The sequence below is a fragment of the Mastigoproctus giganteus genome, chromosome 5 (genome assembly GCF_048544385.1).
Source record: "Mastigoproctus giganteus isolate SK-2022 chromosome 5, ASM4854438v1, whole genome shotgun sequence".
In the NCBI taxonomy this organism is placed as follows: domain Eukaryota; kingdom Metazoa; phylum Arthropoda; class Arachnida; order Uropygi; family Thelyphonidae; genus Mastigoproctus; species Mastigoproctus giganteus.
In genome coordinates, this window is record NC_143579.1 from 186,768,981 (window position 1) to 186,796,329 (window position 27,349).

General features: G+C 38.2%; 1 protein-coding gene across 1 annotated transcript; it reads right to left on the bottom strand.

The window, feature by feature from the left end:
• Window positions 1-1,689: 1,689 nt before the first annotated feature.
• Window positions 1,690-25,514, bottom strand: LOC150085934 (organic cation transporter protein-like). Its single transcript, XM_090373589.1, has 11 exons — window positions 25,361-25,514; window positions 18,699-19,120; window positions 13,976-14,079; window positions 10,298-10,452; window positions 9,990-10,158; window positions 9,658-9,805; window positions 7,473-7,570; window positions 6,324-6,538; window positions 3,892-4,073; window positions 3,008-3,147; window positions 1,690-1,833 (listed from the first exon to the last, which is right to left on the bottom strand). The coding sequence occupies exons 2-11, from the start codon at window positions 19,089-19,091 to the stop codon at window positions 1,707-1,709; spliced, it is 1,731 nt and encodes a 576-aa protein (XP_090229715.1). The 5' UTR covers window positions 19,092-19,120; window positions 25,361-25,514; the 3' UTR covers window positions 1,690-1,706.
• Window positions 25,515-27,349: the final 1,835 nt, after the last annotated feature.

A 27,349-nucleotide genomic window follows, 5' to 3' on the forward strand; every position in this document is an offset into this window, starting at 1 on the left:
TCCATGTACCGTGGACAATATATGCATTACAGTACAGCATAAGCCAACACTCAGAAAATAGTGTAACTACAGCTTGGTCCTACTGCAACACCTCTGATTGTTGACCAGAGGAGATTAAGTGTCACAGCAGATCTCCGAAAATGTGGCTGCTCACAGAAGGCTTTCCACTGTTGTACTGCATATATTCTTTACTATCAGGACTTGATAAAAGGGATCTCGAAAACGGATATTACGGATTTGTCGCATACACTGCTTTCAGCTGCACAGTTGTGTCAAGGGTACAAGTGGAACTGTATACGAGATCAAATGTTCAAAATATGGGGACTGTTATAATATTGTATTACTATTAGTAATGACCATATGGTGCAAGGAAGCCTAGTGCTTATGCTCTACCAGGCCAAAAAAGAAAAAAAAAGTAAAATAATAATAAAATAAATAATAATAAATGAAAGAAAAGGAAATAGACAACCTATGTGTTTCTCTCCTCCCATCCAGCTGACCTTTGAATTTCAGCTGTGAGCGTCTACCACCCATATATGTAATTATTCCAGTAATTTATAACTCGCTGGCCGAAATAAAACTTCCTCCAACCTTGTCTAAACATCTTCCATGTAACTTGAAATTATGGCTCCCAGTTCTAGAATCATTTAAAACCATGAAAATTTCACCCTCGTTCGTTTTACTTATGCCTCTAAATGCCTTAAACACCTCAATCAAGTCTCCTCTAAGGTGCCTAGTTTCCAAGCTCTGCCACCCTCATATTCAAATTCTTTTCTTATATGGATGCCCTTTTGCCGATCTCTCCAGGCGAGTTACCCCTCTTTGGACCCTTTCAAGAAGCACAATGTCTTTCTTTTGGTTCGGTCTCCATACTTGAACACAGTATTCCAAATGTGGTCTAACAGCAGCCTTGTATAATGGTATTATGACATCCTTATTTCTACTAGCAATTGTTCGATAAATCATCGATACGACACCACGGGCCTTTCTTGCAACTTGTCTACAATGCTCGGATAACTTAATGTCTGACCCTATCGTAACTCCCAAGTTCATTTCCTCCACTACTGGCTTTAATTCAATTCCATGGAGTGTATAAGTTATTTTGTGCTTATTGTTCCCCAGGTGCAAGACCTTTCATTTTGCTGAATTAAAGCATAGCTGTCACTTTTCTGACTATCCCTGAAGGCCTTCTAGGTCACTCTGAAGAAGCTCTGCTTGGCGGTGATCATTAACTACTCTACCAAGGTTTCAAATTAGTGGAAAGACAAAGCAGAGAAGCAAGTCTAAATAACTTCAAGGATTGTGGGTCATGGTAGCAAACTATAAAATAATACTTAATCTTAACTGTAGCTAAGAAATACTGTTCATACTGGTAATGACAAATGAAAAAGCTGGATGTATTTGTGCCGGTCAGATATGAAATTCTCTGACAATGCAAACTATATATATCACTCAGGCTATTATAAAAAAGTCTTTATCAATATAAAGATAGACTTCACTTTCGATAAAAAGGCATCATGTTTACTTAATACTTCTTAAATTATCGAGATAATACAAGATTAATATGGAGATAATACAAGCAGAGATTGTTGTCCATTGCTTTGAGGTGTTTAGAACTCCTCATTATAAAGGAACGTACAACTCATCCACTGATTTTTTTCTGAGTATCAGTTTTCGTCAAATTAGAAAACAAATTCTGCACTTAACTAGTGTTTTAAGTTAGCCTTGTTGCTTATCGTTTCCATTTCGTGAGATGGTTTTAACCTGTTGTAAGTCCTGTTTTTCTTCTTACCATTACAGGTCGCTTTGCCTTTCTTAACTCTGTCTTCCTTTCTGTAAAAATAATCAAATACAAATTATTGAAGTAATTTCATATAAAATGAATAAATTGCTAATTAATAAAGCTGGACGTTTATGTATCGAGGAGGGGGGAACAAATCCAATACACGAGTTGTGCAATTACCTCAACCATTCCTTTCATTTTGTCTCACGCAATGGAAAACTCCCGTTCAGTCAAAGGGAAATATAGCTGACGTATGGTTTAATGACCGTGTATTAACTTACAGAGTAATAAAACTGTTTTAGATATGGATTAACGAATGAATGAATGAGAATGCTCAAGCGTTAAGGGAACCTTTTAAATTTTTTAATAATTGAACAACCTGCGTATGTTCTCGTAATCGTAAAAGATATCTGAACAAAATTAACCGTTATGATTGTCTGTTTTGTTTTGGTGTAATAATAAGTGATATGTTTTAATAATTTTATTATTGATCTAATCTACAAACCCCCTTAAACTCTAGAACCCACAGTTCAAGAAGATAGGATAACAAGGATGGTTTATTTTATAAAATAATTAAATTTAATCTTTTAAAAAGAAAGAGATAGTATTACGCTATAAAATTTAAAAAGATTATTTTATGAAGATTTTTGTTTCTTTAACAAATTTCACTTCGAGCATTAAGCAGTGATTGGATCGAAATTTCTAATTCCGCACTAATTCCATTTCTTTATTAAGCAACGAGTCACCATTGACAAAAGTTTTGCATTTGGACGAACTTCTATTCTATTTTAAAGGGTAAATATTATTTAGTTTAATTGAGCGCGAACATTCTAAAATAAATTAATGACATAAAAGAGCGTGCAAGAGCGACACAAAGTGTGAATTAAAAACTTTATTTTGTGTTAGCTTTTATTATTATTTTTTTAATTTTTATTTAAAAAAGGAAAGAAAAAAAAAGGCTTTATTCCACCAGTATTATCCAAAATTTGACAATTTAACTAATATGTTTACAGAGTAACTTTCTGAAATCTGTATTTTGAAATTGATAATGAATTTAAATAAATAATTTCTATAATCAAAAAGTATCTTTAGGTCGATTGCATTCCAACTTTTTTTTTTCGTTTTTCCCGACACATTGCATAAGTAAAGAGCTGTGTTATAATTGCCGTACAGTTAAAATCAAAGTATTTCACACGCTAAACAAATAATTATTAGAATTCTTACTTTCCAGCATTCTCTATTTGAGCAACTGTGTCTGGCAACGTTTGATTATTCGTCTCTGGTAGCAAAAGGATCAACAATCCACCGGCAATGGATAATGCTCCAAACAGTCCAAGTGGCGCACTAGGATGTGTGGCACGACCCTACGCGTTCAGAGGAGGAAAAAGAAAAAATAAATAAATAAAGGAAAAAACATTTTCAATGACAGATTTGAAAATTTTAAATAACTAAATTTAAACTTAACTCGTTAACGTAGTTGTGACAATATTGCCATCAGGGCAGGAGTAACAAAATTTTGACTACTGTAGCAGTAGTGTTCTTTCATCTCCAACAGCTAAACATCTGCCTTCCTGATCAATGACAGGTTGGGGTTATGAAAGATCTAAGGCTAATCAGCCTACTTATCTTAATACAGTAATAGTCACAGATACAGACTACGGAAGGGGAGAGAAAGTATTGCTTCTATCCCTCTATTGGTCCAAATATATGTTTTAAGATTATTTCGGCATCCTTTCCTCTTCGGGAAATCCCAAGTACATCTGTGGTAAAGCAGGACCTGATATTTTTGTCGCATTTTGCTTTAGTAAACTTACAGCTACCCAAGGATGCAAAACGATAGTCATGTTCGTATTGGCATAACTATTATATGCAACACCTTCACAACGAGCTGCTGGACGTTGCATAACTCCAAATGAGGAAGACCTTCTTGTTGCCAAGTGTTCGTAGTAGTAAATCCGGACAGCTGTCGATGCTATTTTGCTATTTCATAAGAGGGCGGAAAGGTTCTGATTGTAGGTTCTAATAGCGGTAAATGTTATTGCGAAATTCTCAAGTGACACCTGGTTATTTACAGTAGTGTTGTATTACAATTCTGGAGAATGACTTACCAGTTCTTTAGCAAAAGGAGCTAGAATAGTGCCAACTCTTGCACACGAATTACTGAAGCCGATTCCAACGTTACGTACTGTAGTTGGATATATTTCTGAAGAAAACACGTAAACTATAGCGAAAGCTGCGGTGATGAAGAACTTTCCTACATTGGCAAGCGTGATCTTCAACCAGAGCAGATCTACAAAGAAATAAAAAAATAATAATGAATGTCACAGGCAATGCAACCTATTAACAAAATATTATTAATATTAACAAAATAACCTCTTGATTAAAAGACTACGAAGTTTTCATAAAATTCTCGGTAACGTTTTTTTGAATGCGAGTCAGTGATAGGGTTTCGGAAAAATGTTGAGGGCCAATTCAAAATATGAATGAAAATCGAATTAAATGTTTATACATACCTAATTAGTAAATAGATCTGCAGAGCTCATTGGTGCTTAAGGTTACGGACCTGCGCAAGCCAATTTACGCGTTCTATACCCACGATGTCTCAGTATTGACCCATTAGTTGAGCAATGTGAAATATGGATTATTTCCGTTAAACTGGAGACAAATTCCCACTCAAGAAGACAAAGGACCAGTGTGATCAGTGGGCTGTATGACTATCCACATTAAACCCTTGCTTGCACATTTACTCTCAATGCCATACTTATGAACAGGAGCACGAGGCGTTAGGCCCGGCCCTCACCATAGAAGGGAACCTCGTTTTGATATTAGAGCATGGTCTCTGTAATCTCAAAATTTTAAAGCCCTGATCTAAACTAAAGCCCATTTGTACATACCATGTAAACAAAGACAGGTGAAAGTGTGGATGACTCACTTCTGCGACAGAACAGATTAATCTCCAGAATAAAGGAAAATCACTCTCTCCTAATTCTCTAATTAACAGTAGAACACAGGTTTACCACGGCGTATTATCTGCGTTGTGAACATGCTTTTAATCTTTTCCACTGGCTATGATCATAAGAAAGCAGTTGACCAGCGCGACTTCTTTGTACAGCATGTCGGAGTCAGTTCTAAATGTGTTGCGGACACTACTAAATTGTGGAATGTTAATCCTTTTAGTTCTTAATTCGTGCATTCTACAGCAGCAGCTCTATTGCCTAAAGGCCAGAGGTGAGAACAAAATGGGTACCCAGGTCTCTCGAAATCCGTCGTTATATGGAAATTTTATTGGTTCTAAATAAACGTTTTAATTGGACCACCCATAGTGGTTTTTCTGTGTCGCAACTAAACTCTGGTGGGACACAGAGTTTAGTTCAGTACTGTTCTTTAATATTTCACAGTATTGAAACGTTTGTGTTTAAACAGATCAGTTGAAATAATTGTGTTTTTATAATTATATTTATATATGCATTTTTTTTTAAGACTCTGGTGTCTTTAAAGGGATCACGCAAGAGCTTGGGCCCTGAGAAGTGTAAGTACGATCCTGTTACCCCTTTTCCATGATGCTACACAAGTAACAGATTTGGTTCGTTGCCCAGGTTTTAAAGTGCGCGTAATGTGCCAAAGCAACTAACGTTATGAGGCACCAGAACATTTGCGTCTCTAGTTGCATGTATTCTTTAGTCTGTTTCCTATACACTTTGGGTTTCGGAGAGAAAAAAACAAAACAAAAAAAAAAAAAAAAGCAATGCAACTCTCCGCTAAGAACGACTAATTCGTGCATGATATTAAAAAGCCTACAAATATTGTTCGTGTTATTGACAATATTCGAATTCAGGCCTTTTAAACTCGGTACAGGAAGGCTCCAAGATTTGACTTATTTGTGAAAAGTTTCACCCTTGTTTCCAATAGGTATCAGCTTCAGTTCATCTAGGTTCTTAGATTGCGATTAGTCAGTCAGACTGCGATTTTCTCCTAGTTTTCTATGACTTCTCACCATCCCCCAAATCCCAGACTTCTCCTACTCATGCTCCCACGCCGTTCCTCTGATTACCCGGGCTTTCCCCGCACCTTTCATTCTGTAGAAGCCCAGCCTAAACTAATAATAAACTCTGGCGCTCCTTCCTCGGCTAGGGATGGGAGTCAGGGGCCGATTAACCTAGTGTTCGTCGCTTCCTGGTTGCCAGGAGGCAAGTTACCGGTCACCGACACCACGACATAAAGAAACATCACACAACTGGCCAGACTTGACATTTTGCCTCACCACAGTTCATGTACAACAAATGGGGGAAATCCCTGGGTTTCGGCACAACCCTTAACATATTAATTAAAAAGAAAGAAAAACACCAATATACCAAGAATACACTAAAGAAATAGTGGCCCATTCTTTTCACCAACATCTAAACTTGCTTACTAAACCTAGAATGTTTAACCTCATAAAATATTTGAACGTTTGCCGTGTACTGTCTTCTGGAAATGGTTCTGTAGTAATTCACTAATTCTAGTTTGGATGGGAGTAGTTAGAAAAATTAATCCAACTCACCATCTTTGATAGGAATGTTAAGAACACAGGCCAACCCTCCAGCAACCAAGGAACACAGTAGAGGAATACGTCTGCCAAATCTTTTAGTAATAAAGATGAAAATGATGTAGGCTGGAAACTCTACTGCACCACTGAAGAAGAAATTTAGAAAGAGATTTCCACCTATGTTTCCAGTGTTTAAGGCTAGTCCGTAGAATGTAGATGCCACAACAAACCTAATGGAAAGAAAGACAGACTGTGTTAAATACATAACCAAAAGAGCAAAATAAAAAGAGGAAAAAAGAATTACAAATTAAGCACCAAGAGGAAACTGTTGAAAACCCACCCACTGTTAAATAAACAATATTTTAACAGTGGATGACCATGCAGTTGTCCCAGAGCATAAACAGAAAATTTATTTATTTATTACCACGGTTTTGTTGATTAGGGCGTAAGAAGAAAATTAACATCGGAAGTAGGGAGAAATTTGTTCCAGGGAATAGAAAACGAGGGATACCAGAAGACAAAGAAGAAAAAAATTAGTTCATTTAGTTGGAAATTGAACGATGAACGAATGCTGAGTGGGTGCTACTCGTATTCTGATTGGTTCAGAGAAATAGATGGAATTAGACGCAATTCCAAACAACATAAATTGTTTAATACTTTTTCCTTTGAAATAGATTCATGTAACTTTGAGTTCATTGTGGTACACCTTAGGCGATCTTTCTCTTTTTTTTTCTTTTTGTATGGCTGAGTTCAACCTAGTAACGACCATCTGTGGGCCACAAGCACTTGCCTGTTTTGCGCAATGGTTATTTGACACTAGGTTAAATCCGCCCATGGGGTTGTGTTTAATTTAGGCTTGAGGAAGACTGGACTGTTTACATTTTTCGGCAGAGGTAAATAAGGCTATTATACTTCAATTCATATATTATCTAAAATTCTCATACTTAAATTTTGAAAAATAAATTTAAAAAAACGTCTGCGGCTTAGTAGGAAGTATTTTTCAACTTCCGCTGTCTATGGAAATGAAACCCAGGCAACTTTCTCGTGGTGCCAGACAACAGCAACCCAACTACGCTACTTGCCAGGGTTTGATTTAAGCCTAAGACTTATTTCAAGAAAATTTCATCAAAAGGAAATATTATGTCACTGGCAAATTAAACTTACCAGGCAAAGCACACTATCAAAGACTTTTTTCTCATACTTGGTGTCTTGAAGAGGTCTAAAATTGTCCCGTGCTCTTTTTTTCGCTTCCCTTCTTCCTCCTGCAAAAAGATGGCAGACTTTTTAATTAAAAAGTAAATTTTAAAGATGTATATCTAGTGGTTGAACAGTTTATAGGAGCACATTACCTGCTATATACTGAGGGCCAGTTAGAAGGCCCTCAGTATATAGGGTCTGTTAACGGCTAATAAAAACATGGAAAGGTAATGCAGAAAAGCAAACGAAAGCATGATAAATTTAACGGGTTCACGTGTATGTACGTACTGGTTCCCCCTTTCCAAAAAAAGACAATAGTCCTTTTAATAAAGTCTTGCTTTATTTCGCAGGTTAGAAACAATTTAAACGGACGGCCACGTTCCATTCAGTTGAAGTGCCAGAGAGCTGTATGAGGGCGCTTCAACATACCACAAAGTACCTCATTATGCAAAAGCTGAAGCTTTTGCACAATGAGGTACTTTGTGGTATGTGAGATTATGATGACACTGTATTTTGGCGAGGTCTGGGTTCGGATCCCAACGAAGAGTGGAGGATTTTTAAAGGCTTCTGTAATCAGGGGTATAGATAGACAATCTCCGGAGGAAGGAGTATTGTTTTATCCCACGAGTTACATACATTAACAGACCTAACACACACACACACACACACACACACACACACACACACACACACACACACACACACACACACACACACACACAGTGGAACCTGTTCTTAAACATTATAGCGATATATAAATAATAATCGCCTGCGTGTTTATTATTTTATGATTCTGAAAATTTTGCTTTTATTATGATGACAAAAATCTATCTTCCCTGATCATGAGACCCAGGCATGTACGCACTCCATTAAATCCTACACTGACATACAAGAAGTAATAATCACAAAATATGATGTAAGCCTGCTCAGATATTAGCAAACTAGTAAAAAAAAAATATGACAATGTGACACACTCACGATGGCAATGACGTGTGCAAACAACTAGGCTCATCAATGGATCGCTCTTTCCGGGAGGGGGTCTTTTCCCTCTATGGTTCCTTTAAACATTTTTCCTACACACTACATGAATGTATCAGAGAAGGTAGTACTCCTGTAAGGTGGATTTACACCAAAGATTCATAGTGTTTGGGGAGGAGATGCCAGTTGTGGTTTCTCACAACTGTGCCATAAGTACTCTTGTGAAGTATACATAACTCAGTAAAAAGCCAGACAAAAGTATTGTGCGTGGTATGTGAGAAATATTATGTTGGGTTCTGGCTTTTGGCCGGACGGCCCCTTACATTGCCCATATACACCGCTAAAAGGTAAGCCAGGCTGCTTATTATTCTCTGGCTGGTCTTCACCTTCCCGTTTTGGTCATCCTCATCGATCAACAGTTCTCAATCAGGAAACGAAACCAAAAGGCTCCGTATCAATAGTGTTAATCCTTGACAAATACTTCAGCGGTGTGGAATTCATGAGACAATAGAAATCAAACTGAATTATGGAGCTATATGTAATTCAGAATGGTCAGTTAATCCAGTATTGATCAATTATTATAGCTTTGATACAAGTGATCTCTAAAAAAAAAAAAAATAATAATCATGACACAATTTTCCCCTTTATCTTTCACAGCACATGCTTGACATTTCCCACTTACACGTGTTTAACATATTTCAATAGTTTTGGAAAGGAGTTTTTGATGCTAGACTGGACAGGTAAGCCAAATTCATATTTTTCACTTTTGGTTTTTCCATAATTTACAAGATAGACTGAATAAGCACTTTTTGCACATGTGCGTGGTACCCCTGGGTTCCCAAACCACTCTAAGTCAATAAAACTTGTTGTAGCACAACGTTTTTGTAGAACTTTTTCCTTATGAAATAACAAATACGCAAATAATTAAAACAATAGTAAAAAAAGCTACGTAAAACAAAAAATACCAACGAACACTAGAACTCGAACAGTAGAACTGGAGACACAGAAGGCCACGGGCTAGCAACTTTATTAGCGTTATTACTCTGTAGGTTTTGATGACCACAGATCCACCATAAAATTTACCGCGCAATTTACATAGATTGGAAGAGCGCAACCACGTATTTGTTGTTCTTGGATTTAATAATAAACTAATAACATTTAAATGGGTACTGACCATTCTAATTCTTTTTGATAGTACAAGAACATCTTCCGAAAGATGAGTGACATCCTTTTTATTTTTCTTTGCTGCCTTCCTCATAATTTCCTCTGCCTTTTCTTCTTGGCCTTGAGTCAGAAGCCACCGCGGGGATTCGGGTATGAACCTGAAAAAATGAATTTTAATATTCTGTTAATCGTTAACGGTCAATCATAAATCCCGTTGCCAATGAAGATTGTACTTTCTTTCTTTTTTTTCTTACGGTATTTTGAGTGAGTAAGTAGAAACAAAAACATATCGAAGTAGAATGATAAAACAACGCATGTAATTATGTCACTCTTAATGCTTACCAATACACGCAGAAAAAAGCAGCCACAGGGATCGAAATAGCCAGCTGAATGTGCACCCAGTTCCTCAACAAGTAGGCGATGCCCGGTAGCGTGATGTAACCCATTGCCCACCCAAAATCGCAAGCGAAACCTAATATTGGACGATACTCTGGACCAACCACTTCCATTACTGAAAGATAAAAGTTCAATTTTAGTATTCATTTTATACCACCAGACAATTTAAAGAACCGTTGTAGCTTTGGAAGCCAGTGAAAGAATGCGTTATGTTATTAAATAGTTTGAATTGATTTCAAAATTTATTAACTCACACAAGATGAAGCACATAACGAACAGACCAGATCTACACATGGCTATTATGAAGCGACAGATGGCATATGAGATAAAATTAGGGCTGAAGATAACCACGATCCCTGAGACAAATAAGCCTACTGTGGAGAAGAGAATCACTGGACGTCTTCCGAATCTACAGAGTGATAATAAGAGGAAAGATTTAGTTGAATGTTTTTCGTATCATAACTACTAATGTGTAAAATAAAATTGCCTTTTCTCGAACAGATACAATTACCATCTTTTGATTCAATGGATAGTTTATTGTATCACTAAATGCAGCTTCAGAGCTATTCTGTTTTTGATAACTTGAGTGTACCCGTGAAAGCAATTATGAGGTGGGTCAGTTGGCAGCTCTCGCGCATTACCTGTTTCAGTCAGTATTATGAGGAAAATTACATGTATTACCGTACATCAAAGATTACTTAATCTTTCACAAGAGGTTGGATGGTTGGTTTCTGTTAATGGACCTAGAATGGAAGATAGCTGACGTTGAGGGTGTCTGATTTAAAATTAGCTCATAAGCAATGGAGGATCAGTATATAATGATGAGACCATAGATGTGAAGATAGACTTCTGTAGCTCCTGCAAACCGATAAGTTCTATTATAAAGTTTATTGTATTTTTAATTAATTAATAATTTACGACTCGCTACTCATATCGCTATCGTAATGGGGGATTTTTTTGGCTGGAATATCGTAGCATGTAACCAGTACTGCAGAAGAATAATAGGATTTTAATTGTAATGAATAAGTATTTTGAATGTTCTAATCACTTTTTGGGCATATATCTTTTGTATTTAGCTAAAAGGTATAACTAATTTAATATTAATTACAGTATAGCGTAAACTGATAGCATATATGTCGAAGTTAAATAGCCAAGGTATAACTTAAACTATATATACATTGAGGTAAACTCCTCTTATTAATTTACTAATAGCGGAATACGTATCACTACATTAGCTTAGTATAGTATTGTATAGTATAGTTTAGTTCATTACAGTCAATTAATCAATTAAATTTATTAACCCTATTAAATTTTATTGTTAATTAATTACAACCAGCAAAGCAAAACAAAAAGTATCGGGAACGATTCTCCAACGGATCAAAGCCTAAAAAATGTGCAACTTGTGAAATGTTTGCGGAATTATCGAACTGGACATGATCTAGCCAAGGAGGATATCTTTGTGTGTGTGTGTGTGTGTGCGCGCGCTAGGTGCAGAGAGTGTCAAGAAATTAGGCGCCAACTCAGCGCTCTGATGGCCTTCTATGAGAGTTTGAAGAGTAGGGTAGATGCCTTCGAAGGAATTAAAATGGGGCCCATCAAACTCTCAAGCTGCCTGACTCACGCCAGAGCTTGCTCTTAAGCGTCAGGCAACACAGCAGTAACCTTCACGGCAGATACGCTGGTCCTACTGGACTTAAGTCAGTGACGTTATTGTCAGGGAGACGAAAATATATTGTGCAAAAAGGATAGGTGGAATAGGACCAGGGTATGTCTGCCAGGGATAAAACTTGATGACGTTATAGAGCAGATACAATCTTTTAAGGGCACGAAGGGTTATATTGTTGTACACTTTGCAGTTAGCAGAGTGGTCAAAGAAACAGTGCAATAGCACGTGCTCTTTGAGTAGACCGGGGTGAAACCCGTGACTACTAAATACGATTAATGTTTGTACTGATGATTGATTTATTGTAATCCTCCACTGACCTGGTGGTCGCGATGGAGTATAAACAAGAACATTATTTTTTTTAACAAGAACTGCACTGGTCAATGTTGAAAAAAGTCACGACATAGGATTAAATTTGAAAGTGTGTGCAGTTATGCTCAGACACGATAGGAGGGAGTACATATAATGAGAGCCTTGTCAATCAGTTCAGCCCTGGAGAGATTGTGCAAGACTCATGAGGTAGAATTTTTTGAGTGTGGTCTGTGCTTGTTAACAGAGAGGATTGTTTCTACAGGGATGGGATACACTTAAATAGAGAGGGTGCAAAAGAATATTTGCTGATACGATCGAAGCAGTGTTAGTTGGGTTGGAAAACTGCTAGCTTGGGATAATACACAGACTAATAGAAGCCGCTGACAGAGGTGAAAGTTTTTCTTGGACTGCTTCTATTGGAATGAGCAGCAGCCTGGAAAGTGAGCGAGATGCCAGGGATTTCAACAACTCTGGGAGTCATCATGGAACACGTAAATACGTTACAGTGCATGTACACCAATTCTAGAGTATAGTAAATAAATTTGATGAATTTGAGGTGCTGGTGAAGACATGAAAGGCAGAAATTGTTGGGATATCAGAGATGTGGTGTCACACAGATATAAGGAATGCAGAATGGGAATTTGGGGAGTACGGGTACAGAAAGTGAGGAGGAATCATGCTATTAGTTAAGAAATACTAAATCTAAGGAGATGCATCCAGTTGACATGGGTGACGGTGCAGTGTTGAGTTAGTTTGGTGTGACATGAGCATTGGAAAAGCAAAGTTGAGAGTAGGAGTGTGTTATAGGCCTAATGACTCCATGAGTACAACGAAGAACTCTACAGAGAAATAAGGTGTGCCAGTAAGTCATTATTCTCTTATAATTGGAGATAAACTTGACTGGAACTTGTGGGTTGGTCACTGACACACTAGCAGGACTTTTGTGGATTTATTGGATGACTGTTTTCACAGCAACATGTTCGACAGGCAACCAGAGAGAGTAATTCTTTTGATCTGATTATCAGCAGTGATTATCACTGCAACCACTAGGTGGCAGTGATGACAGTGTACTAATCTGGGATTTACTCAAAGATGTAAAAAAGATATACACATTTATCCGAAGTGATGACCATTTTATGGATGGCAATGCAACAGTGCATTGTGCTACAATCGTGAATGGTTCGGAGAACATAACACAAATTTCCACCATCTTCCCCCCCCCCCCACATTCATCTGATCTCAAACGCATCGAGAATTATACAATTGTATAGCTAAGGCTTAAAGTATTGTCTGTTTACTCATTAATTTTTTTTAGCAAAAGCTTATTTCCCAGTATTGGGAAATAAGATTTTGCTAAAAAGTTTGAAAATCATATTGAGAATATATTGGAGATATTGGAGAGAGTTATTCGGCAATGAAGGCGGCTTCCTTCAATGTTGTCGCAGCTGAGCGATATTTTGCTGAAAGAATGGTTACAATTAGACCAAAACGCACAAAACCACCTTATGGGATCCATTCCGTGCCGCACGCTTGTTATTATTCCAAACATTGCTATTATTCAATTCAATACTGAATACGAACAAAAAGTTCGTATTTTTTTGGCCAATGTGTGTAAAATGCAATACATAGGATTGAATAAGGAAACAAATATTTCTTCTCCGAAAGTTTTTTGGTTCATCCACAGCGTGTTTTGAATTGTTTTTGTCTATCCTGTCACAAAGTTGGATTGCAATAGGCCAGGGCAATTCATTAAACAACGTTGACCTTATTCGCACGATTCTCTGAATCCGCGCATAATCATATGGTAAGTGAATGATCAGTTGGGTTAACAGTCAAGATGCTAGCACTCGTCTTGCCATACGATTTTCATGGAACAAGCATATAAACAAAAACTAATAATAGCTGACTATTGCAGATTAGTGGCTGTTCTTGCCAAATGAAATCTATACATACTTACCTATCGGCTGCGTATCCCAAGATTAACATGGCAGTAAAGTATCCACCCATATACACAGACTGGCTCAGGGACACCAACCAGGAGCGAGAACATACCAGATTCCACTAAAAAAAAAAAAAAATCGATAATAATGTAGAATAAAAAATCGAAAGTTGAATGAGAATAAAGATACAGAACTTTCGCCTTTATCCCACTAGTTCAACTAGTACATGGCACAACTTCGCCATGCGTTCCTCAAACTACTCTTTCACACGCATGGCGAAGTGTATAGTTGCACTGTAATCTAGAAAGTATCCTAATCTGTGGAAATTTTTAAGATGGAACCAACCATACATGGCGCATTATGGATTCAGTTGCCAATGTGCCATTAAACACCAAAGCAACCAAACACATGCAACGTTGCTGGGTGTATCTGATCCTAAACGATGTTAAGATATGCTCCGGCGTTCACGGTATCCTCCAACACGACCAAGGAAAAAGTACACACTGCGAAAACATATCGGATACCACTATCCTTCCTCGAGCTGTCTTATCGGTGCACAACAGGATGGTTCCAGTGCCTCATGCGGTTTCCTCCGTATATGAACTTTCTATTAGTACCGAAAAGGGTAAATCAGGACCACACGACCTGCCTCCGATCCTCTTGCATCCATCTTTTGTGTTCTCGAGACGAACGCTGCCGTATTTTCTTCTTGGAATCAGAGATCAGTGGCTGCCGTGATGGCTTCTTATTTCCGTAGCGCGTTCTTTAAGGTTCTTGGCATGGTGCAGGTACTTCCTTGTTATGTATCGACTCAAATATAGGGGTTAATTATTCTTCCGTTTGGAGACAATTACATTTGATAATCTTCTCCACACAATGCACATCCTACATTTTCTGCCACAGTTGCTCTTTTCACGGATAGTTGCCCGGCGTTTTTCCTTTTTGTTAAAACCTCGAATGACGCTTGTCTTTTATTTAGGCGGTATACATTTTAAAATGTCTTCGTTCTATAACTCGATGCACATCTCTGCTTGGCTGACATCGCTACCTTTCTAGAAATTGAATTCCGGATTCGCAGATGGCTGATTAAGGTATTAGGTGGCTCTTTCATCATTTCTTTGCTTAAATCTAATGCAGTTTCAACGACTGAAGAAGAAATTTACTATCTTAAAATCATCTTACTGGAGAGACTCAAGTCTGGCATGGTGTAGCTTAGCGGCATGGCTTTTACACCTGAATAAGTAAATACGCTCCTCCAAAGAAAGAAAAAAAAAAAACATTAAAGGTCCACATTCACACGTAGTCGAGTGATCAGTGCTAAGCTATTACAAGCGTTTGAACTGATCATGGTTTGAATACAGTTGATGATGAAATTTATGCCAGATAGCTGGTTGTAAATCCTCATGATGTTTGTAGTTGTGTCAGAGTATGAACGGAACGTTTTTTTTTTTTAGCACAAAGAAAAATAGATTGAAATCTTAAATTGAATCCATAACGGATGCTGATGTCATTTATAACACAGATGAAGAATTGAATGGTTACCTTACATCGATTTTTACAGACTGATAGTCCCTTCTGGCGAGAAGAGAAAAGAAACTGTGAGTGAACCAGAGCACTGTGAAAACAGATTTGAAAATCACACAAGAAGAACGTTTAGTAGAAAAACTTTTTGAGCCTACAGGCAAGTAAGCGCATCACTACGAAGGCTTCATTGGGCTTGTGGATGATCACTGTGATGGGAAAGGCAATACTGTAATGGGTCTGCAATCCGCAAAGGTGGTTCTCAGAATGAAGTTTGTAGCTACCCACTGGTCACATGAATTTTAGTTGTAGAGAAAATCATGGAGGTAACCACCGAGAATGCATTATGCTAATCTAGTTAAACACGGTATTCAGAAAGGAACACAGCACGGTTTTGTTAAGGTAAAATCTTCTTTAAGTAACCTGATAAAGTGCTGTGACAGTGTCATTCATGAGATGAATGCAAAGAATACCACTGGCATTGTTTATTCGGATTTCAGCAAAGTATTTGACTAAGTCTGCCACAAGAGGCTACTATATGTACATGCTGAAACTATGGGATCACGGGCAAGATCCTTAGATAGATTGCGGGATGGCTACACGACAGGATGCAAAGGTTGTGATTAATGGTTACGCTTCAGAATGAATTGGGGTTAGAAATGGGACTTCTCGGCTATCGGTGTTTGATTGATTTTTCTTCTTTTTTTTTTTTTAGTGAACTGATTAAGGAATGCAGGCATGATGAAAAAATTCAGGTGAAGTTGAAGATTCAAAGAGAATGATCACCTCCAGAATTGCTTCAGGACAACTTGGGTAGGGTCGAAGTTGATTAGGCAAGTGGAATTTTTCAAAGAGGCCTCGCAGGTTGGGAATATAATGACTCATGGTAACTGCAATAAATACACCAACCCGTATACATGAAAACGACGTAAATAAAATAAAAGTATATACAGAATACACTATTGTATATTTAATATAAAAATAAAATACACTGATAACCATGGGCGCCGTTACCTTATATAGGGCAGGGGGTTGCCTGGTTGGCACCGAATTGAAAAGGGCACTTTTTTTTTCAAGGCGAGACCAAAAAATAACACAATTACATATATGATGCACTCGTTTCTTAACTTGCATAATACTGCCAATTGATTACCTCTGAAACTGTAATTGCACTGTCAAAATAACAAAGTTCTGCCCAACCTAAGACGTTACTGCATCCTAACAAAGTCAACTCAATTTTTTTTCTCTCTCGCTATGGGGTATAAAATATATTTTATTATTTTATAAAATTTTTATAAGGGTACAAAGACGATTAACTCGCCTGGTGAGATCGGCAAAAGGGCGTCCATATGAGGAAAGAATTTGAATATGAGGGTTGCAGAGCTTGGAAAGTAGGCACCTTAGAGGAGACTTGATTGAGGTGTTTAAAGCTCAGAGTATAAGCAAAATGAATGAGGGCAAAATTTTCACGGTTTCAAATGATTCTAGAACTAGGGGCCACAATTTCAAGTTACGTGGAAGATGTTTAGACAAGGTTGGAGGAAGTTTTATTTTAACCAGCGAGTTATAAATTATGGAATAAGTTGTCTGCATGGGTGGTAGAGGCTGAGAGTTTGTCAGTTTGGAAAAATTAAAAGGTCAGCTGGATAATTACCTGCGGGAGGAGGGAAACGCATAGGTTGTCTGTCTATTTCGGCGCCTCCGTAGGCAGGTGGGAAGGAGCAGCAGTGCGTGGCACACGCTTCTGCATTAGACCGGGGTTCGAGCCCGTCACCACCAAATACGGAGGATGCGGAAAGGTCAGGGAATAACCACCGCATATCCCCGGAGCAATATGGCCTTAGTTGCTAATGCTCCTAAAAACCAAATAACAACAAACTTCTGACTATTTCCTTTTCTTTTATTATTTTATTTTATTTTTGCTTGGTGGAGCTAAGCTCTAGGCTTCCTTGCACCATATGGTCATTACTAATAGTAATACAATATTATAACAGTCCCCACATTTTGAACATTTGATCTCGTATACAGTTCCACTTGTACCCTTGACAACTGTGCAGCTGAAATCAGTGTATGCGACAAATCCGTAATATCCGTTCTCGAGATCCCTTTTATGAAGTCCTGATAGTAAAGAATATATGCTGTAGCAACAGTGGAAAGCTTTCTGTGGGCAGCCACATTTTCGAAGATCTGCTGTGACACATTTAATCTACTCTGGTCAACAATCAGAGGTGCTGCAGTAGGACCAAGCTGTAGTTACACTGTTTTCTGAGTGTTGGCTTACGCTGTACTGAAATGCTTATATTGTCCACGGTACATGGATTTCTTATAGTCTTTTGTGTTCATTCTTGGGCCATCCTTACGAATCAACACATCAAGGAAAGAAATTGAGAACTTCTTCCTCTCCTTCCCTCTGTATAATGGCGAACATATCGTCGACATAGCGTTTCCATGAACTCATCGGGGGAGGGGAAGGCGGAACAGATCCAATAAAAATCCTAGATGGCAGCTCTTCCATGGTTAAATTATCAACAATAACACATTGGAGAGCCGTGCTGTGAACCTTCTTATACATAATACCTTCGTGTAACATAGTAAAGCTAGAGAGGCATAATCGAACACTGCTGAAAATATCCTAGATCATCAAGAAAAACTTTTCCTTAATGTGGCATTGCTACGTTAAGGGAAAGGTCTTCCTGGAGTATCTAGGATATTTAGGAGAGGGACGCCACGGTGTAAAGTGTAAGCGTATGGCATTGGGGAGGATTGCCACGGTGGCATCCCTCTGCAATATCACACGCATGCACTTTACACCCTGCTGAATGGGGATGTACGTAAAGAGGAACACCATTGCCTCACATTCTTCGTTTACATGAGAGTTTATAAAAGTCCTTATAATCCTTTAACAGAAAACCTCGATCGTCCGACAAAGGGGGACAACAGTTTTTTTTAACTGTTTGATGTTTCAGAAAGGAAGTATCAAACAGTGAAACGTTCTCGCCTAACTGCCAACTAAACTAAATAATCCATTAAAAAGATTGAACTAAATAATCCATTAAAAAGCCACCAATGCTTTAAGACAGATCGGCAAACTTACCTTATTATTATTAGCCATATAGTGCAAGGAAGCCTGAGGCTTGTGCTGCACCAGCCAAAAGAAAAAAAAAATAAAATTCAGAGTTATCCTAACAGGAAGAAAGATGTTCATTTCAAGAAACTCACCTGATCTGTGATTGTACTGGTAAAGAATGAATTGTCGTACTCCCATTCTTCGCAGGCTATGGTCACTCTGCTTCCATTCCTCTGAACTGGGGTAGGGTAAGACATATTAACTTCTAGTCTGTACATAGAACAATGGTCATAAGCAGTCTTGTCATCCTTGGTAACCAACGGAATGGATACGTTCTTCCACTCGTCAATAGAGAGATTCATGTAGTTCGATGGTCGAGCACACCAGTGGTCGATATCAGGGGCGTGGAAGGGCATCACTAGGTTGTGCCACGCTGAAGGCCATCCCACGAAAAACACGATGGTGAATATTATCCATTGCCACGGCCCCAATTTACCTATCACATCTGTGATGTCCTCAATGTCATTTTGGGCTGCTTCAGTCATTTCAAACAAAGGTTTCCAGATTCTTCAACCTATCAAACGAATTTAAAAAGAAATTCATCAACGAAATTTTCCATGCGCGCTTACAAATTAAAAGCGAAAATTCTTACGCTGTTCATGTTAGAGTAAAGCCAGTGTCCTAGCCAGGTTTTTTTGTCAGCAGGTACATTCACAAAAAAAAAAAAAAAGGTGCCAATTGTCTAATGCTAAAAAGCGCTATAATAAGATTTCGGCGTGAGAAGGTACATAAAATGTACCTGTTGAGCCTACTCTAGCTACTCCACGGAGTAAAGTTGATAAGCCTCACAGAAATAAGTATATAAAAACAGTCTGAAACTGCTTTTAATTGTGGACAAACTTGGCTGCAGTTAAAAAAATGAAAACAGAACGTTTTGAGGCCTGCTGGCCTTCAGTTCTAATTTTACTGTGACAAACAAATAAGTGTGAGAGGTTAATGGGAAAGAACGAAAGTCATGAACTCAACCTGTTATTAAACACACAGAGAACCAATAATATACACCAGTAGAGTCTGGTGTATATTGTTCCGCATTTGTTTTTTTTTTGTTTTTTTTTTTAAACTGATGTTGAGAATCCGGTTTCACATTTGTAAGATGTTACAAATAGCATAAGAAATTTCAGATCTTTTTTGATAAATGCTTGTAATCGTCACGGCAACTTAGCCAAAAATTGATCAATGAGACCTGATTGAAGCGATCTTTTAATGCTGTGTCTCATGACAGTTCAATAACAGAATCAATTTTCTTGTACATTGAGACAGAATTCTTCCACATTAAAAGTAAATGGGTTTCGAATCCACATTTTACTGCTGTCAATTGGAGGAAAATATTCTTGAAAGTTTGATTTCAATTATATAGTTAACAAATTTGGCACATTCTTGAATACCTGTATTCAAAACCAAAGGCTTTTTTTTTTTTTTTTTTTTTACAGCTTACCCTTCTCTGTGAATAGTACAATACACCCATTCACAATCTGGCGCCACCTCTCGGCCCCTCGGTTAAAGTTCCCTATGGGAACCTGCCACTGACCAGGCCCATCGCAACTCAATCCCATACATTTGTTCCAATTGTTCCACTTTTACTGTTAGTGCAGGAAGTACCACCCACCGGTTCAAGAGTGTTGGCCTTTCATCGGTGGGTGGGCAGGTACTCTGAAAGGCCAACAAACCTTGAAACGGTGCCGTCTGGGTGGTGATGCCCAGTGAGAATAAGTAACAATAGTCTTCTCTTTTAGTGTAGCGTTACTTATTCGAGGTAGTGCAATACATGGCAACTCGCTGTGAAGGAGGAGCACAATATGGGATACAGATATAATAATGATGCCCTTTTACACTACAAACGTAGTTTTTTTGCCCTTTAAGAATGATCTATGATGTATTTATACCTATATTATATAGATTATTTATACTCGTAAACCTATGATGCCTTGTTGCAGCGAGTTTAATGTTTATATTATCATGTACATCTTTTAGCATCTCTCATACTGTGCGATTATCTTCACAACTGGATTGTCATGTCTGCAATACCAGGGTACCTGCCTACCCACCGATGATAGGCCAATAACTTTAAAACTGTGTTATTTCGTCGGGTGACATTCTGAAAGAGGAAAGATTTTCTGGATATCATTGTAAGTTTTAATATTAATTTTTTTTTTCTTTGCTAACCCCGGTAAAGTTCCCAGGGTGGGATTAAGTGCCTGCGGACACACGATTGGTTTTTTGTTGTTGTTTGTTTAAAATGAATTTCTATATACGTGAGAGAACTTTGGAGTTCACTCTGGATAGAGAGTATGAACCAAGGTGATTGAGGGATTAGTAAAATACGTGAATTTAACGAGATTGCAGGGGGTTTACTCTCCTGCCTTTGAGGAAATATCAAGTAGTATGTAAGGACTGGAGGATGGGGGAGGAAAAGGGAAGTGAAGAGAATTTGAAAGAGAGAAACAACATGGTCATTTTAAAGCCACAGGGAACCACAAAAAAGGTTCTTTCAGTAGAACCAGCGAACTTAATAACAGGAATAGAGGAGGGGAAAGAGTCTATAGATATAAGACAAGATACCCGCACTTTAATGGAAATAGAGGAAATAGCAAGAGGTCAGGGGGGAAACCGAGAAGGAAAGGTGTGGGAGGAGGGAAAAAAAAGAAGAAGCAAACTGCAGAGGAAAACAATATCACAATACAAGATCTGAGCGAGTCAAGTTCGGAGGATTCTGAAGTGGAAGGGCCATTAGGCGAAGGAAGGGAAAAGTTATTGGGTGTACAGCATTTAATGAAGTATGTACCACCAGGACAGGAAAAGTTGGGGAAAAAGCTAATGGAATGGGAGCAAAGTCTGGGAAAACCCAGAATAATATTAGAACAAACCCGAGAAGCAAAGATAGGAAAAGTACAATTTATGTGGAAGGATATTTTTTTTGGTAATTTAGTAGGGCAAACTCTTTTAGGAATCACGCAGCAGTTGAGTAACTTCCGAATCACATGGATCGCGGGGCAAGAATAAGAGCTTGCCAAGACCTTGTATGGTTTTAGTATATCCCAAACGAAATAGGTAAAACCCCTTTGTGGATTCATTCTCGGTACACATGGTAACTATTGGTATCTTGAATGTCCTGGGATTTTCCCAGGGATACACACAACATCATGTCTGGAGAATGACATTATTGATGGGAATCAGAATTTTGTTTATTTAGGAAAGCCACATTTACAACGTCTTACAAATACAAAAATTCCAAAATAGATTTAAATGCTTAAGTTTTTGGCACAAGAAATGCCAGGGGAGTGGGTGGGTGGGCATTATAATCCTACCACCCATTGTAGGAAGATTTAGTAACCTTCAAAGTGTGGAAGGTAGGGTAGTGTATAGACTGGAAGCTAGATTCACGCACAATACGGCTGATAAATGTGTATGCACCAAATGCTGCTCCAGAACGAGTATGGTTAATTAATAATCTACGTCCATTTATGATGGGTACACGCTGGATTGTTCTTGGGGGCGATTGGAATTGCGTCTTAGACCCAGTTAAAGATAAGACTGGCACGGTGGATCCTGCAGGGACAAGGGGTACTCTGGAATTCAACGATATTTGTCTAAAGTGCGATCTTATAGATGCATGGCGATGGTATAATCCTACAACACATGACGCAACGTGGATTAGGGGCACATGCATTGATCGCATATATGCACCAAGAAGGATGGCAAATAAAGCAACCAGAGTTTGGCATATCAGTATTTCTGGGACACGTTCCTTTACAGATAACAAATTGTTAATGATGAACCTCCCGCTATGTACAAAAATTGATTATGGTAGAGGTACCTGGCGCCTAAACTCGGCTCTCTTGCAGGATGATTGGTGTAACATTGAGAGTTTAACGCATGAGTTGGCGCAGTCGAAGCACCGGACATGGGAAGAATGGGCAAATTTCAAGCAGGCATCAAAGACAGCATTCCAAAAATTAGCGAAGAAAAGAGGGTTGGAAAATAGAAAAGTGCTAAGTTATCTGTATGAAGTGAGGCGACTGTTAAGCTATTGTTATGATGAAATGGGGGAACAACAGGTGCAAAAAGAAATACAATTCCATCTGGAAACGCAGGCAGAAAACAAAGCAGTCCAAATGCGATTGCTGTATAGACTTGTCGACAAGAGGGCAGGGTTTATTTTCGATCAACATAACAGGACACAAACAAGCAGTTGCCCCATACGGCAGATTCAATTGCGATCACGTCAATATGATACTACCAAGGACATCGTGGAGTATTTTAATTTAGCGTACAAACAGACGTATGCAGCATTTCAAGGGCCAGCGTTACCAGTAAGGTTGGAGATGTCATGGTTCTCTGCGGTTCATCGGCAGGAAAATAACCAGCCAATCTCTTTGAAGGAAATGTCCCTAGCCTTGGGAGAAATGAAAGGGGGTAAAGCGCCAGGTCCAGAGGGACTAATAACAGAATTTTACAAGAAAGCTTTGGAAAAGATTGGTCCAATTTTGCTGCAATATTCTCTGGTTTCTTCATGGCAGGTCAAGTTCCGGAAAGTTTTCTGGAGGCCCAGACGGTATTTTTAAGAAAGCAGGGGAGAATGGGCAAGGGAGTGGGAGACTGGAGGCCGTGTAAGATGTAGAATCTTACAAATTAATTAAAATAAAGATATTTGGGTTTTTTTCTCAAAGTAAGATTAAAAAAGAAGAACTTTAGAATTAGTGATGGGATAGTTTATTTTTTTATAATCCAGTATGCTCAGGTGACGGAACCACCTTACAATCAAGTAGGAAATTACTCTTCCATGACTGGTACGTAATAAATCGCAGAAGGTGATACAAGAATTTCATGCTACTGTTGGGTACATTTGGGAACCACTCATGCGCTCAAAAATAATATATGTGAATATGAATAAGATGTCGTGACAAACGAAAAGAAATAAGATTTTTTCTAATGATGAGTTCATAAGAAAGGTTATGTAAATGCGTTAAATATAAAGATTTCACCAACCAGAGTAGTGTAAGTTGTCGATTGCTCACCACGCCATTCCTAGATGCTGGGGTAGGCGTCCTCTCGCGGAAACAGGATGTGATCATAAAGCTTTGGCTGCTGAGTGTACGTCACTACCTCAAAGAATTCTTTCTCCCTTTCAAACATACAAACCAACTTCAGACTACATGGTTTGCAGATAAGATACAGTGACTGACATTAACAATTCTAAACATTTCAAATTAGAAAGAACGTGCGCAAATTGTTCCGATAATGTTTCTTTACTGGTTCTATCTGTCATGTAAATAAGAATAGCTCTGCAAATTAGGTTCGCTGCTAATATGCAAATAAAAAAGGGTTACGTATGTCTCACCCAGAAGAGTAATGTGGCACGACGATTAGCAATTGTGATAAATTATAGTTTTTAGTTAGCAGGAGCATGTATTTTTGCATAGAGAGAAGTTGAATGTGTCATTTCACTAACCGCTCCTCTTAGGAAAATCCTTTCTTATTCTACTAATTTTCTTATTTCAACTTATCCTTTTGTCATCCCCACGAAAGTCTCTTCACAACGCTAGTGTTACTGCGGGTATTTCTACAAAAGTAAATGACAACATCCTTGGTGGGCTACACAGGACAAGAAATTGAAATGGAAAGCGAACCTGTTTTTATTGGAAATTGTATTTAATGTTAAGCTGGTTTGATAACTGCTATGCTTTACTAATCAAGTTATTTTTTGGTTAATCATTTGCTTCTATTAATACTGTTGTAGTTCTTGAAAGAACAGGGCTAGACTTAGGAGGTGCAGCAGAAAATGGCCCCAAATCTCAACACGGGTCCCTCAATCCGGGCAAGGAGAACTCTTTGCTGTCTTTCTCCTCAGCGTTAATTCTAACTCTTCGGCTACGTGCTCTAAGACCCGCCCTGATAAAGAAAAAGGTTCTCAAATTGTTTCTAAACAAAAATAAATAAATGCTCTGGTGATGTAGAAATTATTTTTCTTTCTTTATGTAACACAAAGACAGACTGAAGCGAAATTTGCCATTTTACTCTTACGTAACGTCCCTGTCAGGTATTCACAACTGGTACTTTCGTTCGTATCCCCCCTCCCTATTTCTCCAACTCTAGCTTGCAGTCCTGGCCTCAGTGAAATTCCCAAATATGGAGGAAAATAAGCTGATGTCACCCAAATTGGTCCTTACTTAAGAAATACATGAAACCAGGTACAAATTTATCTTCAATATGATTTCATTTTGAAGGCTTAGTACAGCATATTCTTTCATTAACAGGGTTGCTAGATTTCAATTGTACAACACAGGATATTGAAGAACAGAGGTGCACTCATCAGGAACATGCCTGCTTCATTTCTCCTTACCCCAGTTCGATCTGTGGTCCTCAGTTGTTGCCTCCCTTCCCACTAAACAATGGCGTTGAAACGAAAATATTAATTTTTATATTAAGAATGGCTTTACGTGTAGTGTTCAGATGGTTCAACTCAGCCGTTAATTTGTTTAATGGGAATTTATGGGTTTGGCAAGTGGTTTCTCAAATACTGGCCAGTTACGGGTCCTGATGGAGTTTTTTCTGAACTTAAAAAGAAAACGTGAAATGCAGAAAAATCCTGAATGTAAAAAAAAGACGTTTGATAGCCTATTCAATGGAGTTAAGCCATCCATACCAGCACGCGAAAATAGTCACATTACGGGGTCTATTCTTTTTTATTTTATAACTTTCCCTAAGGTTTAATCCACTCTATACAGTGTTAAGGATACTAACTGAAATGAAATACCTGAAAAGAATGTGGACATCGCTTTTCTAGAATGCAGAACTACACCCGACGTTCAAAGGCTGATACTGTTTGACACATCAACACGCTTTCGCCGATGAGGAAAAACGCGGGTCATGGTTCACATCTCGAACGCAGAAGTCGAGTTTCTCCAACGCTTCCGTACCAAACGTCCACTCGTTTCACTGCCTTGACTTTTTAATCCCGCAGATGACCTTCCTAAAGCGGAACTGTTAACATTAGCAGCCTTCTGCTGCCGCTATCGATAAAGATCTTATACATCTGTACACTGACGTTAACAACTACTCGAGCAGAATTTTAACGCATCGCTTCGAAATCAGACTTAGTTCTATTACTATTTTTATTTATTTATTTCAGATAACCAACGTCATAAGCTCTGGCTTCTGATAAATAGCGAAAGAAACGATTAAAGACGACTTCAGTTTTGAATACGTTCAAAAAGAAATCCACGTCAATGTTGGTGTATATGAGTGTAGAACGTTGTTAACAGAAAATCTACTGAACTCCCACATGGTTGCGGGCAAGGGCAGGCCAATCCTAGAATTCAGGGGTGGGGCCACGTGCGAGAATTCATTGACGGAAAATGACAGCGAGGAGAAGTTCTCTTCGTCTAATTCAAGCAGGTGCCCTTTATTGTGATTTAGGACCCTTTCAAGTCCACGGGTATATCGCACTTACCCCCCCCCCACCCTTCAAGAACCGGCCTTGGTTGCCAGTTGGTATCCGGCAAGAGAGTCCCGAAAGTAAATGAAAGTCGTTATTTTTTTCACTTTTTTATTGATAGTTATTGAAGTGCATACTGCTCTAGTAGCATGGTGAGTTAAGATTTGCGAGATTAAATTTAGTTTGTAAGCCAAGGAAACTCAAGAAGTGTCGGTACATTGTTGCTGCAAATTGCGTGGACTATTCGGTTGATTTGCTTGTTTTGTGGAATAAAAAGAATGAGTTTTCAGTTGTAAACTCAAGCTTTTATTTATACCTGTTGAAAAAATCATGAAACTTCCTCCTGCCTGGTGGAACTGAACTTTTTATATATGGCGCGGAAGGAGAAAAATCACGACTACTGTCTTAAGCATGACAGCTGGGATATCAAAAGGTATTTATTTAGATGGATAGCCGATGTATTAGTTAATTAATCTATTAATTTCGGAAAGTGGAAGAATTCGTTTGATGTATCTAAAAGTCGTGAACTAAGTTGCATTTTTACGGATGGCTGTTAAAGCTTGCACTTTCTTGAAGGACCTTATATTCCAGGCAAGTACTGCAAAAGAATTGCTAATTTTGTTTGTACAACTTTCATTAATAGACTTTAATAGTTTTTGAGAAGATTCAAAAGATGGTGTATGAACAAAATTCATTATTAATCCGTATTAAGACAAAGTAAGTGAGAATAAAGTGTTACAATTCAAGCTTAATTTTTAGACCCATTAATTCAAGCTTAATGGGTCTAAGTAGGTTATTTTAGCTAAATTTGTACAACTGCTTTAGACTCTACATCTAAATAATTTAGCATCCCTCGTTAGAAAATCCTGGGTGCACAGCTGGTGGTCTGTAATTTTACGTGAGGCTATATCAAAATCAGTTATGCCTTATGTAAAAAGAATAAATAGTCATGATTCAAATTGTATTGCAAACAAGCTTTATTTTATATATTTGGTACTTTCCTTTTCTTGTGTGCTATAATTATATGAGAGGTTATAGGAAATGAAGCACTGCCTATCAGATCCGTGCTTCGGGAGAGGCAAACGAGACTCTTGCCTCAGGTTAAAAGCCGAAAGGGGCGCCACAGAAAGATTAAATAATTGCCAACGTTGCCATCATTAACAGTAGGATGTAATTTTTCATTCTTACCTCAGGTACTAAAATGGCTCGACAAGGCCCTGCTCCCACTCTCATTATACCTCTGCTTCCAACTAACTCACACCACACACTGAGTGCTAGCAAAAGTAACTTCTGACTCAGTAGTTCTTT